At 26.2% G+C, this 27,937-nt stretch overlaps 2 protein-coding genes across 3 annotated transcripts; one reads left to right on the top strand and one right to left on the bottom strand.

The window, feature by feature from the left end:
• Positions 1-6: 6 nt before the first annotated feature.
• On the bottom strand, positions 7-17,930 carry LOC132948770 (ciliary microtubule inner protein 2B-like). Its single transcript, XM_061019414.1, has 7 exons — positions 17,749-17,930; positions 17,589-17,676; positions 9,040-9,115; positions 8,754-8,925; positions 8,453-8,668; positions 4,792-4,925; positions 7-390 (listed from the first exon to the last, which is right to left on the bottom strand). Exons 2-7 carry the CDS (start codon positions 17,657-17,659, stop codon positions 355-357), a joined length of 705 nt encoding a protein of 234 aa, XP_060875397.1. The 5' UTR covers positions 17,660-17,676; positions 17,749-17,930; the 3' UTR covers positions 7-354.
• Positions 17,931-18,234: 304 nt separating this feature from the next.
• Positions 18,235-25,522, top strand: LOC132948769 (uncharacterized). Of its 2 annotated transcripts, XM_061019411.1 has the most exons (18): positions 18,235-18,429; positions 18,581-18,699; positions 18,894-19,125; positions 19,200-19,368; positions 20,840-21,047; positions 21,136-21,385; positions 21,463-21,831; positions 21,890-22,202; positions 22,276-22,523; positions 23,132-23,303; positions 23,376-23,617; positions 23,700-23,811; positions 23,882-23,968; positions 24,034-24,168; positions 24,287-24,419; positions 24,498-24,761; positions 24,922-25,080; positions 25,146-25,522. In XM_061019411.1, exons 2-18 carry the CDS (start codon positions 18,630-18,632, stop codon positions 25,229-25,231), a joined length of 3,249 nt encoding a protein of 1,082 aa, XP_060875394.1. In that variant the 5' UTR covers positions 18,235-18,429; positions 18,581-18,629; the 3' UTR covers positions 25,232-25,522. The 2 variants fall into 2 exon arrangements, with proteins under 2 accessions (XP_060875394.1, XP_060875395.1); XM_061019412.1 differs by lacking the exons at positions 18,235-18,429; positions 18,581-18,699; positions 18,894-19,125; positions 19,200-19,368 and adding an exon at positions 19,415-20,781.
• Positions 25,523-27,937: the final 2,415 nt, after the last annotated feature.

Here is a 27,937-nt window from a genome sequence, read left to right as displayed (position 1 = left end):
CCTATACATGCACCATCTATAAAATTCGCTAAGCTATAACATTAATAAAATAAAATGTCTTTACTCTTCACAAAAATATTGATAAGAAACATCAAATTATTAAATAGATTTTATTCATAATAAATAAATTGACACCATTAATGTTTCAGTTAAACATTTACAACAATTTGTCTGAATTGATAATAACATTGAAAAATCAATTATTTAGGTAACTAGTTGCATAAATAAATATAAACAAAAACAAATGTGTAAAAATTTTACATATTATACCTAAATATAATTTAAGAAAAACTATTTTTAATAAAATATCTACTTAGTAGATAAATAATAATAACAAAAAAATTTCTTTACAAATTATCTAGTGTGTTGTTTGACAGCATTTCCGTTGTCCTGAAAAATATTTAATAAATAATTTTCATTGATTTCTCATTTGAAATAGTTTACATATTAACACAACTAAAAAAATAGATGACATTTGTACATAAAAACATTTCTAAGGTTTTATTGACATAATATAGTACATTCCAGACACCGAGCTGAATAGACTTTATAATATACAATATGTTGAAATTAATTAATTAAATTAAATTAGTAACTATATTTATTTATTTTTTTATTATTAGGTTTAAGGCTTCGACGACTTCGACGGCCATTAGCCTGTAGATTGGCATAGTAAGGTACAGCAAGGTTGGGACGGTTGGTACGGTCGGTTAGAAACACGTGTATGTGTGGTAGGGTTAACCTACGAACCCGGGGGGGTCACCCATCTGAGAACTAGTGGCAGCGGCCGTTGCTTACTCTCAATCACATCGCGTGATTGATTTTAGCCACTGCGCCGCTCCGAGCCACATTAGTAACTATAATATTGTATTAATATTTGAATAATTAATCTCCGGGTAGTATATAGCATACACAATTATTTTCTATAGTTCTATACCATTCTTTAGTATGGGTAACAGTGTGAGTAATTCAGTCTCAATGGTAGAGATCAGGAGGGAAGCTTACAAGTGACAAGTCACGGCGGAAAAGCCTCTTTAAAATTGTAATAAATTCTGGGCGGAGCAATGATTGTATTGGTTTAACAATGATTCTTTTGTGTCTGTCGTCTGACGATACTTTTTAGTTTTTATAGTAGAAATAAATAAAGAATGCTTCATATTCAACTCGTTGACAGTTTCTGGTATAGAAAATTGGAGCTAGTGTGTATACATTGGGAGGAAGGTGGGTGTTAAAAGTAGAAGTTTACTAATACTTAAGGGAATTCGATACCGTGATTTTTTGTTTTCGTCTAAAACACACGTGACAAAGGATTTTAGACTGGTTCTTTGCCAAACATACCAATTGATCTAATGAAGTGATAAGAATTCACAAAATAGATTTGAATATTTCGTCAAGTCTACTTGAAATCGACTTCCCCACATTTTTGATTTTTTGATTTTAACTTCTCCAAAAATTAAAATACGACAATTTTTAAATACTCTTTTTTAATATGACATTTTTAGGAATCAGGGGGATAAATCAAACATGTGAGAAAGTCGATATCATGTAGGCTTGACGACAAATTCAAATCTGTTTTCAGAATTCTTATCACTTCAATAGATCAATTGGAATGTTTTGCAAAAAACACGTCTAAAATACTATGTCGCGGGTGTGTTAGACAAAAACAGAAAATCACGGTATCGAATCCCCTTAACACGATTATATAGAAAAATAAGACAAACAATTACGAAAATCGGAATTATTTATACGTAAAAATAGTTTTTGACAACACCGATTTTTTTTTCTTTTATAAATTCAAAAACGAGTTACCGCATATAGATACTTGAAATTTCTAACAAATATTTGTATTAGTATTTTTTAGACATTATAAAATGTATTAATATTTTGGCTCTTTTTGAGTTATTTATAATTGTTGACTATTTTAGTTCAAATTCAACTTGTATATGATAACATGTTTGTTTGTGAGTAAAAAAGTTTGATTCCTTGATTATTTATTTAAATACCATATATTAATTTGTTCATGTCAGTTTGTCAGTGGCTTTGACAAGGTTTGTCAAAATTTGAAGTTATAAATTTATAATACGTACTCACTACTTTTAAAGAATTATTGTGCTTTAGGTATACGTTTACGATAAATTGTATTTTAAATTTCTATATGAAAACCTTATGATGAGGGTAATTGAATTAAATTGTCAAGCCATAGTACCTAATTAACTTGAAAATGTTAAAAATTATAAATTATAAAATCATTTTTGTGATTTTTAACACTAAACAGTTATTTTTTATTAGTATAACGGTAGTTGGAAGCAATGGGCTAATTTTTACCAGCAATACAAATCACATACATTATATTATAATTAGTTAATTAGTTAAGTATATTATTATTTAATATAATATTCCTATAGCCAGTGTCGTAGTCAGGGGGGGGGGCTATTTAACCCCCCTCATTTTATAATCCTGGTTACGTCACTGTCTATACCACTGAAACTGCCTATAAATCTAATAATATAGATATGAATATTATGCCCGTATATAACAGTATGAATAAGTTCCTCGTATAATAGGTTTACACTAATTTAAATATTTTGGAAATTTCATTAATATATTAATTTATTGCATTGGATGGTAAGTTAACAAAAATATAAATTGTGAAAAAAAGTTTCAAGTTTCTACGAATAATATTTTTTGAATCATAACAAAATAACTGAAATCGTTACATTCGATTAACCAAATTTTGAAGAAATTATACTTTATTTTTAGGTTTCTACAATAAGTAGTTAGCTACAAAAATTGAAAACTATATACATTTTTGATTAAAAAATAATTTTCAAATAAAAAAAGGTGGATCAGTGGATGTCGCTCTGCTGTACAGTAGGTTACAAGTGATCACTGTAATGGATGGTGTTAAATTTGAATTCAATGATATAATATCATTGTATAAGAAAAACGATTCTGAGCGAAAACGGTCAGTCAGCCTATGATTTTACCAAGTATATTTGATGATATTATTGTGAATTAAGTAATTTATATATAACCTATTTACGTGGAGCCTTGTTTTAAATTTTCAATCCTTAGTCATAAAAGTTAAAAATTTATAAATTTTTAACCACAAAATAATTAATAAATTATAAAATTGATAAATGTTGTCAAAAGTTGAACTTTAAATGCTTATAAAAAAAAATTGTGCGTATGTATTGTTAATATTTTTCAACTACTATTAGAACGATATATCAGGAGCCTTATATTAAATTTTCACGCTTTTTTACCCAACAAATAAAAATGTATTGATATTTATAGAAAAAAAAACTAAAAAAATTGAAAACTGACAATGTCCGTAAACAGCTCAAAAAGAGTCAAAATATTTTCAACATTTTATGGTGTATAGAAAATGCTAATATAAACATTCAGTGAAATTATCAAGTATCTACAGTCATTCGTTTTTTAATTACAATAAAATAAGAAAATTGTTACATGAGAAATCGAGTAAATATCAAATGTTGTAAAAATATAAATTTCAGACGCTCATAAAAATTTAATTTAAGTTTCTTTTAGACATTTTTTTTTTTGATAGAGGTAGACAAACTTATGAGTAATCTTATATTACATTTTCAAATCTTAGATTTAAAAAAAAAATTTTTATGAATTCTCAACTCAAAATAATTTGCTATTTTTCGTGATTTTTCCGTATTTTGTCAAAATTTGAACTTTAAATGCTTATAAATAAAAACTGTGACTAAGGATTTTTAATTTTTTTCATCTGCCTTTGAAACAATAACCTAGGAGCCTTCTATTAAATTTTCAAGCTTTTTTACTCAACAGATAAAATTTTATTGATATTTATAGAAAAAAAAACTAAAAACATTGAAAACTGACAATGTCCGTAAACAGCTCAAAAAGAGTCAAAATATTTTCAAAATTGTATGGTGTATAGAAAATGCTAATATATACATTCAGTCAAAATGTCATGTCCTTACGGTCTTTTGTTCTAGAGTTACACCAAAAACTAAAATCGATTTTCTCGAAAACAGATTTTGCGTGAAAATTCCCGTTTTCCCTTAATTTTTCTTTTGTTTTTTCACGTCGCTTTTGAAAACTACTGGGAAATTTCTACTTTTGACCCCAAAGTACCAAATAGATTCACTTTCCTATCAGAAAAGTTACTGTTGAAGAAAATCCAAGCACTTTCACTGTCCTAAAAGGTGATGACAGACACAAAAAGAAAAAAAGAAAAAAAAGAAAAAATAAATAAAAAAAAAACACACATCATTGTAAAATCAATACATTCATTGCTTCGCTCAGAATCTAAAATAAAATTTAATTGAAACATTTGAAACCATAATACCTATATATAAATTATATCGATCGCCGAATTGAAATTTAAATTGTATTTTTCAATAATTCTTTAAATAAAATTTGAGAATTTACGATCGTAAGAATTTTTGTTTATTTCTAACTTGATAAAATAAAATAAACATTTTATGGCGATTATTTATTTAGATTTTGGACAATGTACTATTATCACATTGTGAAAACCATTTTTGTAATTAAATTTGAGTGTTACAAGTAAATATTCATACAGTGGAAAAATAATACAATGGAAATATGTCCATGTGTTTATAGTTGATACATGGAAAGTTAAGTAATTATTTATTTAGTAATTTATTGTATAGTATTTTATTTGTTCCCTTTATATTTTTATTATCAAACTAACGACTTATAATAAAAATATCGATTTCACTTTATTACTGAAACATAATACTGTTAACGGATAATTATTAAATATAATCTTACTTGTTTCAAGACCGACAATCCAAGTTTAGCTGAGTGATGAAAAGGTAGACTCACTGAAATATTAGATACTTTGAGTCTTGGAATATGACCTGTATAACCGGCTATAGGTGGTAATTCAGAAGACACTTTGTGATCTAATAAAAAAATTCATAATAATTATATACTTAATCATAATTTTTAACATACAATATAAATTACATCAAATTCAAACAAAAAAAAAAATTTAAGAAGTAAATTAATATATTTCTAACAAGATTGGAAAGTATGTTAACTTATCAGACATAATATAGTATTGTTTATTCGTTTGGACTTTTTTTTTTATCAACTAAATAATATGTATGCATATTTTATTAATTTTAAATCGATTTACATTATACCATTGATTAGACCTATAATTTAAATATAGTGGAATTAAATACTAATACCTACTTATAAGTAAAAATGAAAACAGTATAAGTATATAATAATATAATATGATATACATATCTATAAATATAATTTTTTCAATAATTTATAAATATACTTATTCATATCAGGGGCGTCATTTCAATTTTTTTTCCGGTGTGTAACTGTGCAAGGGTTCCAAGCAGATCATTTTGAAATTTTACTTGGCCATATAAATATATATATTTCTATATATCACGCTAAGAGGTACCACTAAATATTTCAGTTCGATGAACTTGTATTGAAATGAGGTTTTTGCTGAATGACAGATAGTACTTAAATACACATTTTCAGATAGCGTTCATATTTTTTACGCTTTCGATACGCGCATGCGCGATACAATTTACTTTTTTTTAAATGGTAACATCAAATTTTTTTTACGTATTCGGTTAGAGTGTTTTTTTCTAAACAATTTTTTCTAATTACAAAATTGGCATATGCAACTTAACGATGAAATTTAATATTTACGAGTAATTTGTTTTTGATGAAATTTAAACTAAGTTCAACTTATTGTTACTTATTAATATCCAATATCCAATATTGTTAAATACCTGTTTGCACACAGATAAGATATAAATAAACACTTTTTATTGTAACTCTCATTTTTTTCATTCATTCTTCTAAAATAAGATAGCTAATTGAAGGTAATGAAAACTATAAAATTGTACACACTTTGAATTTGAAGTCAAGATTTATTAACTTAAAATTAAGTTCTACGCAGTTCTATCTAATAAATTGTTCGAAGTTTCCACCTTGATGTTCCAAACATGATTCCAAACGTTTTAAAAATTCCCTTGATGTGGCAACTTTTATTTGTTCTTCTCTCAAATTATTACAAGCCAGTCGTATTTTATTTTTTGAATCTTGGAGATTAATAGGTGGGTCCGCATATATAGGTACAACATGTTTTAAATGCCCCCATAAAAAATATCCGATGGGGTCAAGTCTGGAGATCTTGCCGGCTATGGAATTAATCCATTGGTTAGGAAAAATTTCATCTAAATATTGTTTAACAATGATGGCGTTGTGTGCTGGTGCACCGTCTTGTTGAAAATACATATTTTCCCGCATGGCTATAATGGAAAATTTTCTTAGAGTAACGGTCATTGATTAACAAGAAAATCTAGATATATTCTACCTGTAAGTGTTCCGTCGTAAAAATAAGGACCCAAAAGTATTCCACCAATTAAACCACACCACACATTTATACTCCAAACTGTCTGAAAGTATTTTTCTCGGGACCTGTGTGGATTTGTATCGTCCCAAAACCTATTGTTTTGTTTGTTCATTATACCGTTGTTTGTGAATTTAAATTCATCAGTCCACAAAATACTATTATAAAATAAATTGTCGATTTCAAATTGAACGCTAAACCATGACAAAAATTGTAATCTACGTTCATTATCTCCGATTCGTAAATGTTGGATTAACTCAGGTTTATAAGGATGCATTTTATTTTTTTTTCAAAATGTTATGTACTGCACCAACTGATATACCAATTTGTCGAGATACATGTCTTATTGATGAACGTGGATAAGCACGTATGTAGGCCATTACCTGTAATTCAGTATCTTTATCAAAATTATTTGGTCTAGGCTGCCGTTGTCTATTTTGATTGCTAGGAAATTGACAGTTTTCATTTAATCCATGTAAAAGTCTATGGAGTATGGACATAATTATGACGTGGATGAAACCTATCTGGATACCGATCTGCGTACACCCGAGCTGCTTGTCGAGAACTACGATTACATTTCCCAAAAATTAGAATAAGTTCGAATTTTTCACTATTATTCATTTTAATAAATTTATTTTATGTAAAACAGTGTACTAAAGCAATAACAATGTTTTCAGAAAAAAATGTAATACTAAACCAGAATAAAAAAAAACACGATGTTACATGAATAGTAATTGTCCCAAGACTAGTTTGAAATTATTAAAGCAATTATTACTATATAGTCAGCGAAAATAATTTATCAATATTTATTTATAAAATAAATGTATAACGAACAGGAATTATAATATCTTATATACTGGAAAATGTCGTCAAAGTTATTTTTATTATCTTATCTGTGAGCAAACGGTAGGATATTGGATATTAATAAGTATCAATAAGTTGAATTTAGTTTAAATTTCGTCAAAAACAAATTACTCGTAAATATTAAATTTCATCGTTAAATTTCATATGCCAATTTAGTAATTAAAAAAAAACTTTTTATACAAAAATTGCTTAGAAAAAAATACTCTATCTAAATATTATGTAAAAAAAGTTGATGTTAGCATTTAAAAAAAGTAAGTTGTATCGCGCATGCGCGCATCGAAAGCGTTAAAAATTTGAAAATTATCTGAAAATGTGTATTTAAGTACTATCTGTCATTCAACAAAAACCCCATTTCAATACAAGGTCATCGAACTGAAATATTTAGTGGTACCTCTTAGCGTGAACATAAATATATTATCCTGCTTTTAATTTTGTCCATAGATCATGGATAACATCAACATAAATAGTAAAAAGTAATTTAAAAACTGAAAGATAACAAATAATTGATTACTTTACCCGTGAAAACCAATAGATAAATGTCTAATGCATTAAAATCTTGAAGACAAATTCAATTTAAAAAAAAAATTAATTTACATACTTAATAGGTACCTATTTACTTTTATTAATTTCTATTTTATATTTATTACTCTTGTTCTATAAAGTATTATATTTTAAAAAAGTAGACACCGTCTATTTTTAAGTTTAGAAAATACGTCTACAGCGTCTTCTGGATTGATACTAGGTATTAACTTATTCTTTTACAACATTAAGTACCATGGTATCGTTCAATCATTTAGTCTTTCATCACACATGTAGTGCGTAAATTTGATTGTTAACAATTGTTTAGCGATGATAATAACTCCCCCATGACACCAATGTTCAATATAAATATATGTATATTTATTATTTGTCATTTGGTATATAATTTAGGAAATTACATGCATGTCCACGTCCTATTCTCTATATTCTAGTGTATGTTGCTTTACTAAATATATAAATAAATAGCACTAAACCTATACGAACTCATTAATATATGGTTAAAAGGTCAAATATACTCAAATCGTAAGATTTTCAATTTTTAAATTATACCTAACAAAAAATACAAATTTACGAGAAAAAACAAAGGTCTTTTGATTTTCTGACACTAATTATAATACATTTGTAACATAATGTTATTACCTTTAAAATCTTTACTTCTTTTATATTTATTCAAAGTATGTTGTAGACGCATGTTGGCTTTATCTGGAACCATTTTTGGTGGCAAAAAACGAACAGGTCTATCAATAGCTTTTCGACTTTGTTCTGACGATAATTTGACAAGCATATTGTCTTCACATTCTTGAGCAAGTCTACAAAAAGTTTTGCCATACCGAAAATGCATCCCTGGTATATATCCTATAATTAACAAATATATTAATAAATCAAACTTAGTGATGTTATACGTTTAACGTTTTACAGGGAATAAAAAGTAAAAAAATACCGGTATAGCCTAAAATATATCTTTGATAATTATTGACCGTTTCTTGTTCTTTGTCAATATTAATTTTTAAATCATTTGTACTTGGTTTTGGAGGTAGTTCATCTAATGGGCTATCTCTCAGGTACACATTTTTTAAATCACATTGTTTTAACACTCCTTTTTCACGAAGTTCCTTAAATTTATAAAACCAATGGAAATTATGTACCAATACATTTTTAATTAAAAATCAAAATTTGATAAATTATGTTATATCATATAGTTGATAGTTTCAATATTATATTCAAACCTGAATAATGTCTAAAGTATTAGCTCCATATCGTTTCCCAAACCGGAATTTCAATGTTGGACAATGACCAGTGTACCTACAAAATACAAAATTAGGTATTTATATTATTTTATATGAATATTCTTATATTTATCTATAATTATTGTGGTGAGGTTCGGGTATATATATACAATACGTACCTATATTTAATACTTAAAATTAGGTGAGACGTTATAAACTTAATAAATATGTAAGATAGTTAGGGAACTATATTTAATAAAATGATATAACAAAACTTTGCTAATCTTATCGATTTACTGATCCACTGCATGTGTTGCCTATAATTAATATGGAATAATTAAAATTTTTACCTGCTATAATAGGACTATAATTATGCTTGAATGAATAAAAAGGAAAATAATTATTATTGATTCAGAAAGTTCACGTTTAAAAAAAAAGTAGGCAAGTGGGTGTCATTCTGCTGTATAGTAGGTTACCACTTATAAGTGGGTCACTGTAATGGAAGGTGTTAAATTTGAATTCAATGATATAATATCATTGTATTAGAAAAACAATTCTGAACAATGAGGATCAGACAGCCTATGATATTACTAGGTATATATTTGATGATAATATTGTGAATAAAGTTTGTCAACATTTGAACTTTAAATGCTTATAAAAAAAAATTGTGAAAATGTATTTTTAATATTTTTCAACTGCTATTGTAACAATAAATCATGAGCTTTGCATTAAATTTTCACGCTTTTTTACCCAACAAATAAAATTTTATTTAAATTTATAGAAAAAAAAAATAAAAAAATTGAAAATTGAAAATGTCCGCAAACAGCTCAAAACTATTCAAAATATTTTCAAAATTGTATGTTGTATAGAAAATAAAAATATAAACATTCAGTCAAATTTTCATGTATCTACAGTTATTCATTTTTGAATTACAACAAAATAAGAAAATCACTACATGAGAAATCAAGTGAATATATCCAATGTTGTAAAAATATGAACTTCAAACGCTCATAAAAATTTTACTTGATTTTCTTCTAGACTTTTTTTTTTAGATAAAGGTAGAAACTTATAAGGAATCTTGTATTATATTTTCAAATCTTAGATTTAAAAAAAAATTTTATGAATTTCTAACTCAAAATATTCAACTAAAATATTTAAAGTATATAATATATTTAACGAGCTCCTCTATACGTATTTTTGATGTATACAAATTATTAATAGCACTCATATACTATACGTCTATACTTATTTTGCGAATAATTATATGTGATATACTAATATATTAATATATTATACAGTCTTATATATGGCCTTTATAGGTAATAGCTGGTATACCTAATATCTCTATTAGGTATCGAAATTTAATTACCTATATATAAATACTTAATATAATTTATAAATCTAATTTGCACATTTTAATATACAGATTTATAATTATTGAACAACAATGAAAAGTGCCTAGTCAATTATATACTATTAATACAGTACATATGGCCTGGCCCAGGCCGCCTGGGTAAATACTAACTTATTTATTCTTTTTTTATTGGTTTAATTTAAAAGAATATACCTAACCCGCTAATCAAAACATAAATAATTAGGTAGGTATAGTTTTATTTCAATAATTCAATATTTTATGATATGCCATTACTATTTTACAAATTATTTACATTATTTACGGGCTGTGAACAATATCAGAATATATGCTTACAAAAAATGTAAGTCAAAAATATATATTTATATTAACGACAAGTTACCTTTACGTTCATGAAATATTTTTTTATAAGCATCTAATAGACAGGAAATGCATACTTTTACATAAACTACTATCTTTATAGGTATATGTAATATGTATATTATGTATTATAGGGTAATGGCGGAAAGTAAGAGTAGCTGGTACTACCAGTACCAGGGCCAAACAACAATAACAAGCCGTTGACACGGAATGGTATATAGAAAGGTTTACTTTTGACTGAGATTTTAATCAAGGCCAAATAGAATTGTCACATTTTTTTGTTAAATAATAAATAGTTCAGAATTCGTTTAACGAAGACTTAAAACGATTTTATTATCTTTAAACCCACATTTTATACATTTTATAGTACAAATTGAAAATAAGTAAGAACACTATTAAATTGTTTTTATAGAAATTTTCACATTTTTTAAATATAAATCAATAACACGGCAACACGCGTAGCGAATAAATATGATCGGTGAGAAAACTTCTATGAACCATTACTAATTACATTCGCTATAGTTGCTGACATAATTAGGAAAGTGAGATCTGAGAAAACCATTTGCTATAAAGTATAAAGAGAAAAATGTTCTTTTAATTTGCTTGGAGCCTGCGGGTACCTATAATATCTTATTCGTTAAATCTCATGCATAAAACATTAAAACGAGGAAATAAGTAATTAAAATAACTGGACTGTGCAGCACAAAATATTTTAGTATCTACCTTATTGTTATATAATAAGATTAATTTTAGATTATATGGCTTTACTTTATACCTACCTACTAAATGTTTTTTACTGTTTTAATATTGCTATTAAATTTAAAAGTCATATAATATTATGCTAGCCACAACCATGAATAATCATAAGCATGTTGCATGTAGCACACATTAAGCATGTTGCACATTAAATTTTAACATGTATTTTCCAAAAATGCAAAATCAAATTAATTTTACATTAATTCAATCATATATAAATCATATATAATATGATTATAATTCAATAAATATTAATATAATTCAATCATATATAATATACACACAGTGATTTGCCAAGCATGATCGCTCCTTTTGCACTTTAATAATGTTGTTATTTACATTTTTATCTATGGAAATTTATTCATACAGAATTAGTATTTTTAAAATATATACATTTTTTTTTATCAAGTAGTATTTTGTGGTGACAATTTTTTTTGTTTAAATGAACCTTCTAATACTGTATTTTTTTTTAATTGGATGACTGTTTTGAAAATGTTATGAACATACATCAACATTTTAACAAGTAGTTTGAGAGTTGTCAAACTATAGTAGGTTCTATAATTAGGGTTGTCTTCCGGGACGGTTTTAACAGCATGCCCAGGTGTCCCGGCCGGTCATTAAGTTTGTCCCGGTTAATAGAAGCTGAGAGAAAATAACTCTAACACTGTATTATTTAATAATAAAACATAGAATAATATTGTACACTGTATCATTATATTCATTATATGATTATCTTATTATGATAGGGGAAAGATGAATGAACATACCGAACGAAGTCTAAATGGTGTGTAAAATTAATTTTGATTTAACTTGTAACGAATTTTATAAAAAAATAAGAATAATATAAAACTATTAACAAAAATCCATTTAAACGAAAAGTATCAATATAAGTAATAAGTAGTAGAAAATAATAACAATAGTAGTAAGTTAATGTAAAAAAATTGTATTGGCTAATAAATATTTAAATAAAAAAAGAATACACCTACTTATTTCATATAAGCAAAAAAAGATTATTCAATTTGATGTCCCGGTTAGGTGATTTCAAATTCTGGGGACCCTATACTATAATGATAATGGTCCATCGTTCATGATAAAAGATTCATCACTTTATCAGAGTCCAGAGATATGAAAATGTAAGTAATAATTCTAAATTAATAGAAACCATATTTTATATATTATTTGAAATTGTGAGCAAAAACTAAAAACCATTATTAAGCACTATTGTCTTTAGCTGCAATGAAATTTATAATTTGTATAACAAACAGTATAAAAAAAAATATAAATGAAAAAAAAATTAAGTATGTGAAAATATGATCTTTAAGTAATATGCTAAAAAATTCTACAAATAAGAATTTAATAATTGCATTTTTAAAGGATATAACTATATAAGGAGTATGTTTCGTGAATCATAGTGCATGTGTGGCCGTATATACTATATACCCAATATATTATTATTAATGTTAGTATGAAAAGAATATATCCGTGGCCATGCACCTTGGAGTGAATAACGACTTCGTATATATATGGAAATTTTGAATATGTAGTTATAACTCCTAATAAGTATAGGATATGGTATTATGATTGTCAAGGCCAGGGTCATATTATACTATTAGGAATACACTGTTTTGTTCATTTCAAAATTGTTCATTACTGCGTTGTATACAAAAATTGAATATACCTATGTACCTACCTATAGAGTATAATATGTATTAGTAAGAAACTACATGAAATCCGAGTTTACTGTTTAAGTACGATTTATGGATAATTTTCTATTTGGTAAAACAAATTATTCTACAATTATTTAATTGGTATTTACTTCCTATTAATTTTTACATAATATAACGGTTTTGAACATTTTTTGAAAACATATTATGCGTAAATTACGAACAATTAAAACATATTTACATATGAGTAACTGCGTAAGCATACGGTATGTGGCTATTAATTTATTATATTAGGTACGTTAGTACCTACGTATATTTTAACGGATTAAAAGGTAAAAAATGTAATAATGTAATATAGAGTAGTATATTATACTCGTATAGCCGTATATTATAAAATGCATAAGCATTAAGTACTAAACAACATGAAATTAAAATGTAGGTCCACGATGTTATACATATATTTATGGGATTAAAAAATAATTAACTAACTTAGTAAAATACAAATTCAAAATGATAATCATATTATCAGGCAATCGTTTTTTTTTTGTATTTTATCTCTATAAATTATATTAATTTGAGCATTAAATATCGTTAAATAAAAATATATTATAATTAAACATAATTTTGCGTATATAAAACATTGAACTGCAAAGTATTTATCAATTACCTAAAAAAAAAAAATAATAAGTTTGTATACAACTTAAACAACTGTATACAACTTATGCTATCCAGAGCACGCACACAAACCACATTAATATAATCGTTTATTATCGATTTTTATAAGTTTTATTATTAAGGTTTATATAACAATAAAAGTTTAACAATTAAACTACGAAGAAATTATTTTATTGAAATATTTAAATTTTTTGAAATCCTGAAATATTATATTTTACTTTTTATTGCGGCATTATGTTAAAGTGTTGGACGAAACTCGTCTCAAGCTGCCAGTACCTACAAGGGTATTCGGAAAAAAGTCCGGGAAAAAAATCCCCGGTAAAAATCCATGAAATTAAAACCCCGGAAAAAAGAACTATAATAGTAAAAAATTATCTTTAATTATACAAATTGTATTTTAAGAGGATGTCAGCGCAATATTTGTTTTCACTCTCTGGCCCACGCTCAACATAGACAAAATGCATTTACACAGAATCATTTTTTCTATGTTTTTGAGTAATCTTAGAGTAAAATCACCCATTTCAAAAAAGATAGAAAAAAATACTTTTGAGGGAATGACATATCAATTTGTCTAAATATTGTCTCAAAACAATTTAAACATAATTTAAACTTACAACATTTTTTTGTTTATTTTGAAAGTCGAATACAAAATCAAATAACAATAAAATATAAAATCGATATGTCATACCCTCAAATATATTATTCTCTTTTTTTTTGTGATAGGTGATTTTACTTTAAGATTACTTAAAAACATAGAACAAAAGAATTCTGCGTTAATGCGTTTTGTCTATTTTGCGCATGGGCCAGAGATAGAAAACAAATAGTGCGCTTGACATCCTTTTAATAAAATATTATTTTATAAGAATTCTGAATTAATACTTAGGTATTTATTTAAATATTATTTATTTTATTGTGCGACTTTATATATTCATAAAATATTTTGTTTCATGATTTGTAAATTATTTAACTGTGATAATATAACTAGTTATTTTTTTAATGTCATAATATTATACTAGATGTATTTTTTCTTCTTGCAGATATTTTGATTTTTAACTTAGGTAGGTGTTGTATATTTTTCAAAAGTTTAACGATACCTATTATAGTATACAATTACTTAAGAGGACGCTATACTTTGTTGTCTCCGTTTACAATCGCGTAACATGGCAAATGTACGCTCAGCAGATCACGTTTAACTCCGTTAGTTCAAAAATTAGAATGAATCGACCTATTATGAAACTTGACGGTAAGATTGTAAGAACATTATCTGTGTTTTTTATAATGATTCAGTTTTTAAGTGAGTTATGAGGATTTTTAATTTACGCTACATTATATATACGTATAACTTACTAAAGAATTGAACTGTTCTTACCATTAAGTTTCATAATAGGTCTGTTCACTCTAATTTTTATACTAACGGAGATAAACGTGATCGGCTGAGAGTACAATATTGCTATGTTACGCACTTGTAAGACTGAGACAATAAATGGCTGTGTAGTATCCTCTTAAATATATTATATGATTACCTAACGAAAAACAATGTTTAGTGTACTTAATTATCGTTATTAAATAATATTAAAATTATAAAAAACTAATCAAGATATGAAATTAAAAAAATATTATAATTTAAAAATATAATTAAAAAATTATAAATTGTTATATTATATTATTAATATGGTAACCGTATTAATTTGGTAAAACTAAAAAAGTTATTCTTTGTTTAAATATCTAATATTTGAACTTAAAATAACTATAAAAAAAACTGTATAATGTATACTTATATATTAGGTATATTTATATATTAGTTAGATTTTTTGGTTACAGAATTAACTACTTACCTTGTTTCAAACTTTGTTAAATGTTAAAATAAATTATAATAAATAATATCAATAATTAGAGCATAATCATTGAATGCTTGTTGGTAAGGGTTTTTTTTATTATGACAGGACTTTTTTCTCGGTTTTATTTTCCTTGATTCTCCACAAGGGTCACAATAATTTTCGCTGATTATTATTGATTTAAATATTAAATTGTAGGCTTATTTTATAAAATGGAAAAATGCAGAACTAAAACAAAAATGTCTATAAAAAAGAAATTCTGGGACATTACGTTCTTGAGAGTTCAGATTAGTATTATTAATTAGTCAAAATCATAGAAAAATTTTTAAAAATGTTAAATAAACCATGCATTGGATATGTTGCATACTCACGAAGTATATGATAAATGTCGAAACATTTTTCTGATTATAGCTAGGTATAAACAATATATAATATTATAATAATATAATAAAGAGAATAATGACCCGATATAAATTAATGGATCTTTAACTTTCAATAATATTAAGTTCCAATGTTTTGACATTTTGTCCTAGACTCCAGAGTATTTAAAAGTTTATTGGTGAAAGTATAAGAAAATTGAATGACTGTCAAATTCTGAACTTAAAATTATTCGTTAGAAATGTATGTAATATATTCATACCACATTATTATTTTTTAAATATTTTTTATTGTAATCAACCGATTTATTATGATACCGTATTATTGTTTTTATACTATTCTATTATTATTAGCATTAACAAATACTGAAATACGTAGGCATATAACGTTAACGTATATAATTATACTGCATATAAGCTTATATCATTACATGGCACCACATTAATTAACCATACCTCAGGTATTCTACATAGTCTATGTAAAATGGGAAGGAAATTATTGGTAGAATATATTATCATAGTAATTTGAAAAGTTAATTTAACATAGTTTTACTATAATTATGAAAGCTCATCGGAACCAATTTGAATGTTACCTGTAGACAACCCGGGAAACCATTCGATAATTGGGAACCAACTCGTAAGTCGTAGTCGTCCGATAAAATATACCTATAGGTAACTGTTTTGTTCACCAGACTAAAAAATACGTCTGATATTAATAATTATCGGAGATTTTTAAAAATGTTCACTAAAAAACTACCATGGACAATATTTTCCTAATATTTTATAGGTATGTCGTACATTTAATATTATTTGTATAGTTTAAATAGAATTTGTGTATAATCCCTATTATAAAAATATTATAATTAATAATCATAAATTATTTAAAAATAAATTATTGTTTGGTAGGTACTTACCTAAGTTTAAATTATAAAAGTTAGAAAATGTAAATGATAATTTATTCAAATCATGCAATGGGTTCAAAATAATTAGACAACATAGGTACTAAATTAAATCCATAATTAAATAAATTTAAAAAGTCGTTGTGTGTTTTATTACTTACCTATTATTTAAATAACTAATGGGCTTATATATATTTTAGCAGTAAAATAAAAATTAGCTACAAATAAAAAATGTTTATAGTATATTTTTATATTTCAACATTGTAATTTGCATACAATTTTTAAGTCGTTAAAAAGGTAGTTTCAGTATAAATAAATTCGGATTAATAATTGATAATTGTCTTAAAAATAATGCCTATATCATATACAAATACCTTAGTATTAACTAATTAGAGTGAAAAATAATTTTCTTTTAAAAATATAACATTAATTAAAATTTAAAAAACTACAATTAAACACATAAATAAATAATAATTAGTGTCAACAAACGTTTCATATAACATGGTACACGGAACAGACATTTTTATTGATTTTTTCACATCATAAATATACAGGCCTTTCCATAATATACAGCGATATACCCGCAAGTAATAACTAAAAAAACAACTTACCCCGGTAATAGTGCACCATTAGACTGACTGAAAAGTTTTTCTCGTTCTTTTTTATTACATTCTATTACCATTTCAAATTCGGTTTTAGCTAAAAAAAATGTATGTTTTAAAATAACTACAGGAATGTTAAACAATAATTAATTCTTATTAAAAAAATTACCAAAATTAAATTCTATATAACAGTGGAAAAGGAGAGTTTAATACAATTTTTCAATTTTCAAATGTACGATATTATTTTTGTAGTAAAGATCAATGTCCATCAACGAACAAGCTTCCTCCTTCACTAACTTCTGGGTTCTGAATTTCGCCTTCCGGATATTTTCCACAGTTCCACACTTCTACGAAAACTAAGCACGGGTCAAGAGTTTATGTATTTAATAGTAGCGCCATCTGTTAACGTGAAAATAATTATAATATATCAAAATTGCTTAGGTTGGCGTTGTTTTAAATCGAATAACTATTTTATTCATCTCGTGGTTGTGCTGTATTGACACGCAACAAGTGATAATAGCTGCATAGACCTTATATCATGCATATACCAGCAGCAGGCTACTAACTGGTAGGAATACTAGACAGTCTATGGATAAATTTTATATTGCGATCATTTGATAAGTATTATCATCACGTACATGGTACATGTGTCATGTAAGAAGTGAGAACTACAGTGAAATTGGTCGACAGTGACAGCCGACAAGTATTGTATTAGTCACAGACTATAGTAAAGTTGTAGGCAGTATACTACAAGTTACGACTACAGTATTATACTATAATAGTAGGTACACGACTACTGTTGTAGCAGTAGTCAGTAGTCACTATACTAAGTACTAATACTTATTAGTCGGTAAGTCAGTAGCTGTAATATTGACGAATATTGAATTATGACAATTTTTTATAAGAATATATGAAGTTAAACAATTTTACCGTTTTATTTTTAATGCTTACTATTATAATCACGGGAATGTGAACTTAATAATTAAAACATTTATTCCTAGTTTATGCTGGTTCAATGAGTTGAATTTATATTTTTTTTCAACCATTGGAATGGTTTTTCCAAAGTTTTTGTTGGTGTTAGTCATCCTCCCCTACTTGTACTGTGAAAGTCTGGATGATGGTAAGTGTTTTAAATTAATTTTAATATTTAGCTTTATTAGTGTACACTGTACAGTATAAACTAAAAACTACATACAATTAATGCATAAGCGCCAATCTATCCTAGATATATGTTGTATCCATATGTGAAAATTAATTTGTTGTCTTTTTAAAATTAAATTTTTTTTACATCTATAATACCATTATTTGTTTTAGATGAATTTAACAATATAAATACCAGTGTACAGTTGATTTCAAGGTTTTCCCAAAACCTAATCCATGGTTCAATATTGTTTTCTCAACATTCTTTGATTGATGATATTATTCTAATTTCTGTTTCATTAAAAAATTTTGGTGACTCATTACAATGGTCTTGGCAAATAAAAGAATTTCCCGTTGATTATACTAATTTAGCTGATCGATGTAGTGACAAAAACCTTGGAAATAAGTAATATATTTACTTTGAATAATTGTTGTAATATTATTTACACTGAACAATAAACTATATAAATGTATTTATAGATTATTAAACTTTGATGATACATTTGGAGAATTAACATTAAAAAATCATACAAGACTTCAGTTTTCAATTTCAAAATCTATATTAGAACTTACTGGTCCTTTGGGAATTTGGTATAGATCTTTGTTGCTTAAAGATAATGCTGGTAATACTATTTGCTCAACAATTATGGTATGTATATTTATTATTATTCTAATAAGAAATGTGCATCATTAAATAAATTGCTTTACCTATTTAATATATGATAAGTATTAGATAATAATTTAAATCTTAACATTATATATTAGATTTGTCTATACAGTACCTATATAGGGATTAAAATATGTTTATATTTATTTATTTTTGTTTCTGTTAGTCTCTTTTTTTTATACCAGGTAAATTAACATTGTATAATTCCACATTGCATGGATGTAAAAAATGTATACAATGTATATTTATTAACAGTTTTTCTATTAGTTGATAGCTATTTTTAACTTCTAATGGACTTCAAAATTAAAATGTTGGTTCTGGTTTAGCTGACGTCAGCCAAGAAAGTATTTTCCCGCCACCACTCAGGTATAAAGTTGATGCCTGCCACTTATATCTCTCGTATTTTCATGTTCTAACTGTTTATTATTCAATTTATAATTAGTTTTAGTTAGAGGTTAAGTTAAATTATTTCCTAAAACTAAACATTTAAAATATATGTTATTTAGTAAAAATAATTTTATAAAAAAAATAACAATAATCGGAAATAATAAATATTATTTGTAAATATATTAAGTGATAATTAATTTATAATAATGGTTATAATATTGAGTATTTACAAAATTTATTATAGATTTTATAAGCAGAAAAGTTATAACTGCGTTATTCAGAAAAGAAAAATATTACTATTTACTCAGTATCCCGTACATGTTTGTATACAATTAATAGTTATTAGCAGAGCTTGTAAGTTCATGCATTTGCATATCAATGTTGGTAAGTGGTAAGTTGTATTTAATGCTAGATGACATACAAATCCTTTCCCAGGTACTATGGTTAGGTATCTGAAGTTTTATTTTGCATATTTTTACATATTATTTAGAGGTTTTTTATTTTATTGGACATAGGTATTATTTATAATTTTGATATTCCTATTGATATTATATTAACGTACATTTTTTTTTATTGAAATACTATGAAAAATGCAATAATTTAAATTTTTTTACTGTGATGATGAGAATTGTCGCAACGTAAAATGATTAAAAATATGAATGGATATTTCTTGCTATTTCAAAAAATGATTATGATTTCTTGTTTTTTTAATGCATGGTTTTGGATTTTTAGTACATATAAATGCATATTTTTCCAGTTTTTAGTGCATAAGTTCATGCATTTTTTAAGGCATGAACATAAGTGCCTAGGTACTTATTATTATATTTTTATTAATTCATAGAATTACTGCTGAATTTAATAATATTTGGTATTATATGTGTAGGTAATTTAATTATAATTATTATAATTGTTTTCTAAATGTATAAACTATAATTACAGTATGATAATTAGAACATAAAAAGTGCAAGAAATGTAACTAAATTTGAGTGGCTGGAGAATACTTCCTGGGTGGGTGTCAACTAAACCAATACCATATTTTTAAATAAAATAAATAATTATTTTACAGGCAAAAGATGATTCCGAATTGAGAGTGGCTGAAGCTAAGTTTCAAACTCGGTTTTTTGGCAGTATTTATATAGTTTGGGTTGGTATATCAAGAAGTTTAATGGATGCTGTTATATTTACTAATCTTGAAGATAGAAAAAGTTTAAAAACTGAACTCACTACTAATAATTGGAAAATATTTTCAACTGATGTTCTTGAATCTATTTTAGGTATGTTATATGATTGTATTATACTATGTATAATTTTAATATGATGTTATTTTTATTAAAATAATAAGGTATTTTATTCATTTTTCAGATAAGTCAAAACTGAATTGTGATGCTCTTCAGATTTTATATGATCCTGAATCTAATGGCTTAGGTGATTTAGGTGGTAGACTTGGTCCAGTTCAAATTGGTAAAAAATCATTAATACGAGATACTAATCTAGCAACATTTGATATTGAATATGATAGTAGAGCTTTATACATGGTTCTGTTTGATAGTGAACGTGCTGATAATATTTTAGATTGTGCACAAATAAATCTAAAAAAAAGCATTACTCTCAAGTATTTGTTTTTATTTTAAACGATTAAATTAGCATATTATACATATAAATGCATTACTATGTATTATTTTTTTACAGGGGATTTGTTAATGAAACAAAAATAAAACTTGAGTTGACATTATGGCAAAAATCAAAATTTGAAGTTACTAATGTTTATAGCAAAGTTGATTCAATCCAAAATGATATAACTTTAAGATTACATGAAATGCCGTTAATTCCAAAAACATATAAGACACCATCAAATATAAATAATAGTTGTTTGGGTATTGGTAAAATTTTTAATCCAACTGGTAAATTATTTCCTGCTGAAGCTGAAAGACTAACTCTAGATAAATATGCTATTGGTGACTTAAGTGGAAAATATAATTACGATAGTTCTAGTTGGGATACATATTTACCTCTATTTGGAAGCTATAGTGTTATTCACAGATCATTAGTTATATACATGTAAATAATACAACACATTTTATTTTATATAGAAATTAATGTTATATTTTTATTTTAGAAATAAAGAAATATTGACTTGCACTACATTGATACCATTTACTGGTCCAAATTCTCAAACTAAAGTAGCTTACTTAACATCAGAAGCAATTTTTCGCTATCCTTTAGTTGGTAGAATTGTATTTCGACAACCTATTGACATTGGAGCAACTGAAACTGTAATAATAGTTGAAAGTTTAGTTCATGCTGATGGTACAACACTTAAAGATTCAGACGAACATAGATGGTCTATAAATATACAACCACCTGGAAAAGACTTTTATAATTGGATGGATCGATGTAAAAGTGCAGGTCCTATATATGATCCTCACAAGGTATTATTAATTTATATGACTATAAAATTCTAATTTTTTTTTCTGTGTAATTATTAACTATCTTCAAAAATAGGTTGTGAAAAATAATATGACATTTTCATGCAGTAAGTCCCTTAAATACTGCAGTGTAGGTGATTTATCTTCTCGTTTGAATAGTTTGTCGATAGCCGGTAATAAATTAAACGCAATAGGTGTGAGTAGACATATGTTTGTGGATGAATATATGTCATTGTTTGGAATAAATTCAATTATTGGTAAATCACTGGTGATTTATGGTGACCATGGTCCAGAAGCTCGTGGGGATCGTTTAGCTTGTTCAAAGTAATATTAAAATTGAAAATAATATGGTGAATGTATTTAATAATTAACAAATCTTGCACGATATTATATTCATTTTAAACCATAATTTATTATTAGTTACTAGTTAGGTAAATGGGATTTGATACTTATTGAGTAAAACATTTTACAATTTGCATGTTTATAATTTAAAATAAGATATGCTAACTATGAAATAATTTGTAGTTAAAAAACAATAAATTATATTCAAAAAATAAATGATATGCATTCCAAAACCCCTGGAAATTAAATGATATTGATGTGCAATGTATATATTATGAATTTTGAAAACAATAACAAATTTATAATTATACAATTAATTAATAAATATATTTTTGTTATTTATTTAAATTTTTAATACTTTATTGTGGTCACGCATAATTATCCAACTTGTGTGACTGGATGTAATTAAATGTTTGATACATCATATGGTTGGGTCCTGTTGTCAATAATTTTGACTGTATTAATGTAAAATTTCCCCGGTTGGCTGTAAGAAATATAACATATAAATGATAAAATAATTAAGAAATTGATTAAAATGTATATTATTCTGTGTCATAAGTTTAATTAAAATTGTTAAATACTAATTTTAGAATAGAAAAAGTATGGCATCGAAAAGCTGTAGTAAAGGACTGGTACAGTGATACTGACATAAATTCTGTTTCTGGTAAAATTGAATTATTCCAACTTTCTGAGTATGATCCAGTTGATTTTGAGATCAACCTCCAAGGTGTACAAGGCGGTTTTGATTATTATGTTTATTCAGTAAGTCTATTATAAATTAATTTTTAGAATATTAAGTTTATAATTTGTGATTTAATATTTATACTACAATAGAATTCAGTTGACGGTGGTTTAGACTTACCTTGTGAAAGTTCAAATTTATATGAAATTTGGGATCCATGGAATAATAAAGAGAATGGAGGTTTACGATATGGTGATTGGAGTTTGAGATTTGGCTCAATACATGGTGCTAGAACTGTGTCTGCAATTGGAAATGATACACATGCTCAGTTATTTGGTCAATTAGTATTTTTAGGTCGATCAGTTATGATACATGGCATGCCTTCTAAAAAAAGGTGGATAAATATCATAGTTAAATAAATTCATATTTATCATTGATTATATACAAAATTTATATCGTGTGTGTAATGTTAATAGATTGGTGTGTTCTACAATAGAAAGAGGATATGCACCTTCAGAAGCTCGAGAAATCAGAGCAATGGCTTCATTTCATAACCCTAATGGTTTTCTTTATGGTTATATACGAATGGTCTGTACTTAGATAATTTAATTGATATTTTGTAATGTAATTATGAACACTTTTTTTGTGTATATTTTAGACTCAACTAGTTTATAATGACGGAAGTAAAAGTGATACTGTAATTGAAATTAATTTGCATTACCCAGGTTTATATAATAAAAATATGGTAAATATTGAGTTACACATTTAAATTTGACTGATGTATAAATAATTAATATAATTTAACCGTAGACTAAAAATCATAAATGGGCAATTTATGTTAACCCAGTTGGTATTGATGCCACTGTTAAAGACCATGGAACTCGGTGTACTGCTGCTGGGTACATTTGGAACCCATACTACACACAACTTGCTGATCCATTGAATGTAAAGTATATGTAGTCAATTTATTTTAAAACTGTAGTGAATGTAAAAAGTTTCATTTTAACTGATAGTGTAGTTATTTAAGTATAAATAAATAGTAAATTTCACTCTAATGTAATAGGTCAAGCTGTATGAAGATGAATGTGGACCCGATCAACCTTTACGGTGTTATGTTGGAGATATATCTGGCCGTTTGGGTAATATTGACGTTGGTTCACATTCAATGGTATTTTCTGATCCAAATTTACCTTTAGGTAATAGTATTCACTATTCAATATATCAATATATGTATACTAAGTAAAAGGTTTTTTAAAATAAATATACAATTTTAGAAGGAGACATTTCAGCAATTGGTAGATCAATTATTGTATTTTCAAAAAATGGTTATGAAAAATTAGGATGTGCCAACATTGAGTATGATAAAGATATCATTAAATATGTGAATGTAAGAAAAACTACTAAATATGAAACGACACATTTTTTTGAAGCTGTAAGAAATGCAATGGGGGTTCCTGATTGGATGATAACTGTAGACAGTAGAAAAACAAAAATATTGCATAATGGCGCTTGTATTCAATATTTGGTCCATTTTAAAGGTATATTTTGTTAAATTATTATTCATCATAATAGTTAAATTATCAACATTACAAGATTCAATAGAAATTGTGTTATTTATAATATATTTTCTTAATATCAATAGTAACTTTAAAAAAAATATTAATTTTAACAAGGTTATTAATTAATTTGTTTAATTAGGTGCCCTTGCTAATGAATTGGAATCTGATTTTAGTAAACTATTAGCAATTGGACATTTGCCTGCTCAAACACTAAAAATAAGTGGTTATTATCCTACTAATGTTAAATTAAAAATTCCATATCAAGGATGTCCTGTGTACAACAAAAAATTAGCTTCAAGTAAATTTGAAGGTGTTCAATAATTGAATTTTGATATTTGTTAAATGATTAATTATTCGTTTCAGGTATATCATCTGCAGGGATGAGGGTCACAGGCTTTTTTTTAGTTATAACTGCAATTATTACTTTAAACATATTTTTATATGGTTGATTCCTAAACTCAAGTTAACTATTTTTATACAATTCTATTTTTATTTATTATTATTGATTATTGATTATTATTTATGCATAATTTTTTTATATAATAGTATGGTTTTATGGTACATTGGAATACTTGTTAAGTATAGCATGTGCCATGTACCATATTCACTATTTTATGATATGCTTTATTTTTAAATTTGAAATAACACTATTTAAAATATAATAAATTCCTTCTATCTGGACAAAAACAATTTTTGGCTGTCATCACTTATTGGAACATTAAAAGTTTTTTGATTTCAAACTTTGAGGATGGTTTATTTTAGCAAATTGGATATAGTTGGTACCTTGGGGTTCAAAAGTAAAAAATTACTAGTAACTTTCAAAATAATTAAAAAAAAGAAAAATGAGGAACTCAATGTAAAAGTGTATGTCTTCTTTTAGATTCTGAGCAGATCGAAGAATGTATTAATTTTTTTTTGTGTTCGTGTACTCAGTAAGTAGTCAAAATAATGCAAAATAATCAAAATTGAACATTACCAGTAGTATAATATGAAGTTAACCAAAAATTGTTCCGATTTATAGGCATTTTTTGTGTTTTTCGCGTAACAATTATTATTATAGCCCACACAATACACAGCGTGTAACCGTAAATATACATTATCAATTATTTTCTATAATTGACGTATACCTACCAGATTACCAGTGTCCGGCGCTGGCTGCACGAAACACTTGTAATATTATATGTACCTATAATTGTATAACATTATAGTTTAAAATGTACATAGTATATATATATATATATATTATTATATGTAGGTAGATACTATAGGTACCCTATCTCGTGTACGCTCGAGTGCGTAGTCCCATGTTATATTATTCCTATGTGTGCCAGTATATATTATACATAATACAATATTATAAAGCTAGGTAGGTACCCATTATTAGTGTACAGAGTACAGAAACGTACACTTGCAGCAAGTCGTGTTCGGCCAGCTCCGTTTGGTCACAGAAACATATTATATTATAGTTCTGAAACCTAATGTACAATATAATAATAATATATTTGTATTTGCGATCAGTCAAGTGTACTGCAGAACGTTATGGTTATAACCATATCTTAGGCCGAATTAATTTCGTAATCCTGGTATAATACTTACATGGTTACAATATTGGAATTGCGTTAACAAGTGGCTGATCCAGAGGTGGGTCATTGGTCATTGTTGGTCCTTATTGAATTGCATATTGAATTGGTAATTATTAGTATTTAGTAATTTACAAGTAGTACCCATGACAAATTAAATTAAATTTGTCATGGTAGTACCTACAATAAGCACACCGAGTAATAATTTCGTTGTTAATTTATTGTATGTATAATAATGCTGAAACGCAGTGACACTCTTATAAGACTAAATTATATTATTATGTAATTATGTATAATGTATATGCATTTTGTTAAAAAACTATAGGTAGGTATCTACGTGCTATGCAACCAACCATAGGTGCAACTAGGTTTAAATTTCTGGGATACTAACAGCCCACTTAACAAAACTATTAATTTAAAATAATCCATAATGGGCTTGTATAAAAATTAATAGAGGATATTTTTGGGGACTAAATCAAAATGGTGGGGAAAGCTAGGGCCACTTACAACTCCTTAGCCCTCCTAGTTACACCATTGTAACCAACGATTGTATCACAGAACAATAATTGTATGTACACACTGTACATGTTATGGTTATTATGAATTATGATAATAAAGGAGAATGGGTAAGGGACGGGACCAAAATCTTCATTACTCGTTTTCTATCAATAAATTATTTTATACCTCATGCAGTAAAATGCATAAAATCTTGCACAATATGTCAATATGTAACAAAATAGCAGTGTAGGCTCGACAATATATTTATTTTTTGAAATAATTTTTCGGTGGATAAATTTTACTTTTTATATTTATTTAAATATAAGTGTATGATTATACTTTTTAATTATTTATGGGGCCTAGCTATGGCTATTATTTAAGGCGCCACATTTAGGCAATTTTTAACCTCGTCTTATCCGTCCAGGATCTATGCGTTAGTTGTAAATAATTATTAGTGTGAGTTAAATGCAATGCTGATACCGCCTCGTACGAGTCGTACGAGCATGCACATGTCAATAACTCGAAAACAATATAAAATTCAATATACGAATTTTACGACAACTTACTTATTGTTTTGACAAAATTAAAGATAGTAAACTTAAACGTAGTCTGATTTTGATTCTGAAAAAATATTTGAATTCAGCAGAAAAATGTCCGTAGATCGAAACATTCCATTTTTAATATGAATTTGAATTTGAATTATGATTTGAAAAACTCATATTTTCAAGTTTTCAATTACAATTTACAATAATATACAATTTAATTTTTACAAAGTACTATACGATCTATATACCGTTGTCAGCCAAGCTCAATTTTTTTTCAGAATTTAAATAGTTCAACGTAAACTAATTTTATGTTTGTCAAAACTTAAGGTATTTTGATTTAAAACTGACGGCAGTAGCGAGGCTCCTTATTGCTTAATCAATGAACCAATAATTTTATGTTCGAACAGAATAATAAGTTTTGGAATCTAATTGAAATCAAATACCTACCGTTTTAAAGAAGTTCAATGTAGGCAATTCTGTATGTGTGTTCATGCGTGTACATGCGTGTGTAGTAAGTGATCATTATAAAAAA

Source organism: Metopolophium dirhodum, chromosome 7 (assembly GCF_019925205.1).
Source record: "Metopolophium dirhodum isolate CAU chromosome 7, ASM1992520v1, whole genome shotgun sequence".
In the NCBI taxonomy this organism is placed as follows: domain Eukaryota; kingdom Metazoa; phylum Arthropoda; class Insecta; order Hemiptera; family Aphididae; genus Metopolophium; species Metopolophium dirhodum.
The sequence above is the reverse complement of the archived record's forward strand: the minus strand, read 5'-3'. Positions and strand labels throughout refer to the sequence as shown.

Coding starts and splice junctions, on each gene's coding strand:
- LOC132948770 (XM_061019414.1), bottom strand. CDS start 17,659: ATGGTAATAGAATGTAATAAAAAAGAACGAGAAAAACTTTTCAGTCAG. Junction 8,669..8,753: donor ATATATTTTAGGCTATACCG/GTATTTTTTTAC, acceptor TGTTAATTATAG/GATATATACCAGGGATGCAT. Junction 4,926..8,452: donor AAGAAGTAAAGATTTTAAAG/GTAATAACATTA, acceptor TTTTTTTATTAG/ATCACAAAGTGTCTTCTGAA.
- LOC132948769 (XM_061019411.1), top strand. CDS start 18,630: ATGGTTTTTCCAAAGTTTTTGTTGGTGTTAGTCATCCTCCCCTACTTG. Junction 18,700..18,893: donor CTGTGAAAGTCTGGATGATG/GTAAGTGTTTTA, acceptor TATTTGTTTTAG/ATGAATTTAACAATATAAAT. Junction 19,126..19,199: donor GACAAAAACCTTGGAAATAA/GTAATATATTTA, acceptor ATGTATTTATAG/ATTATTAAACTTTGATGATA.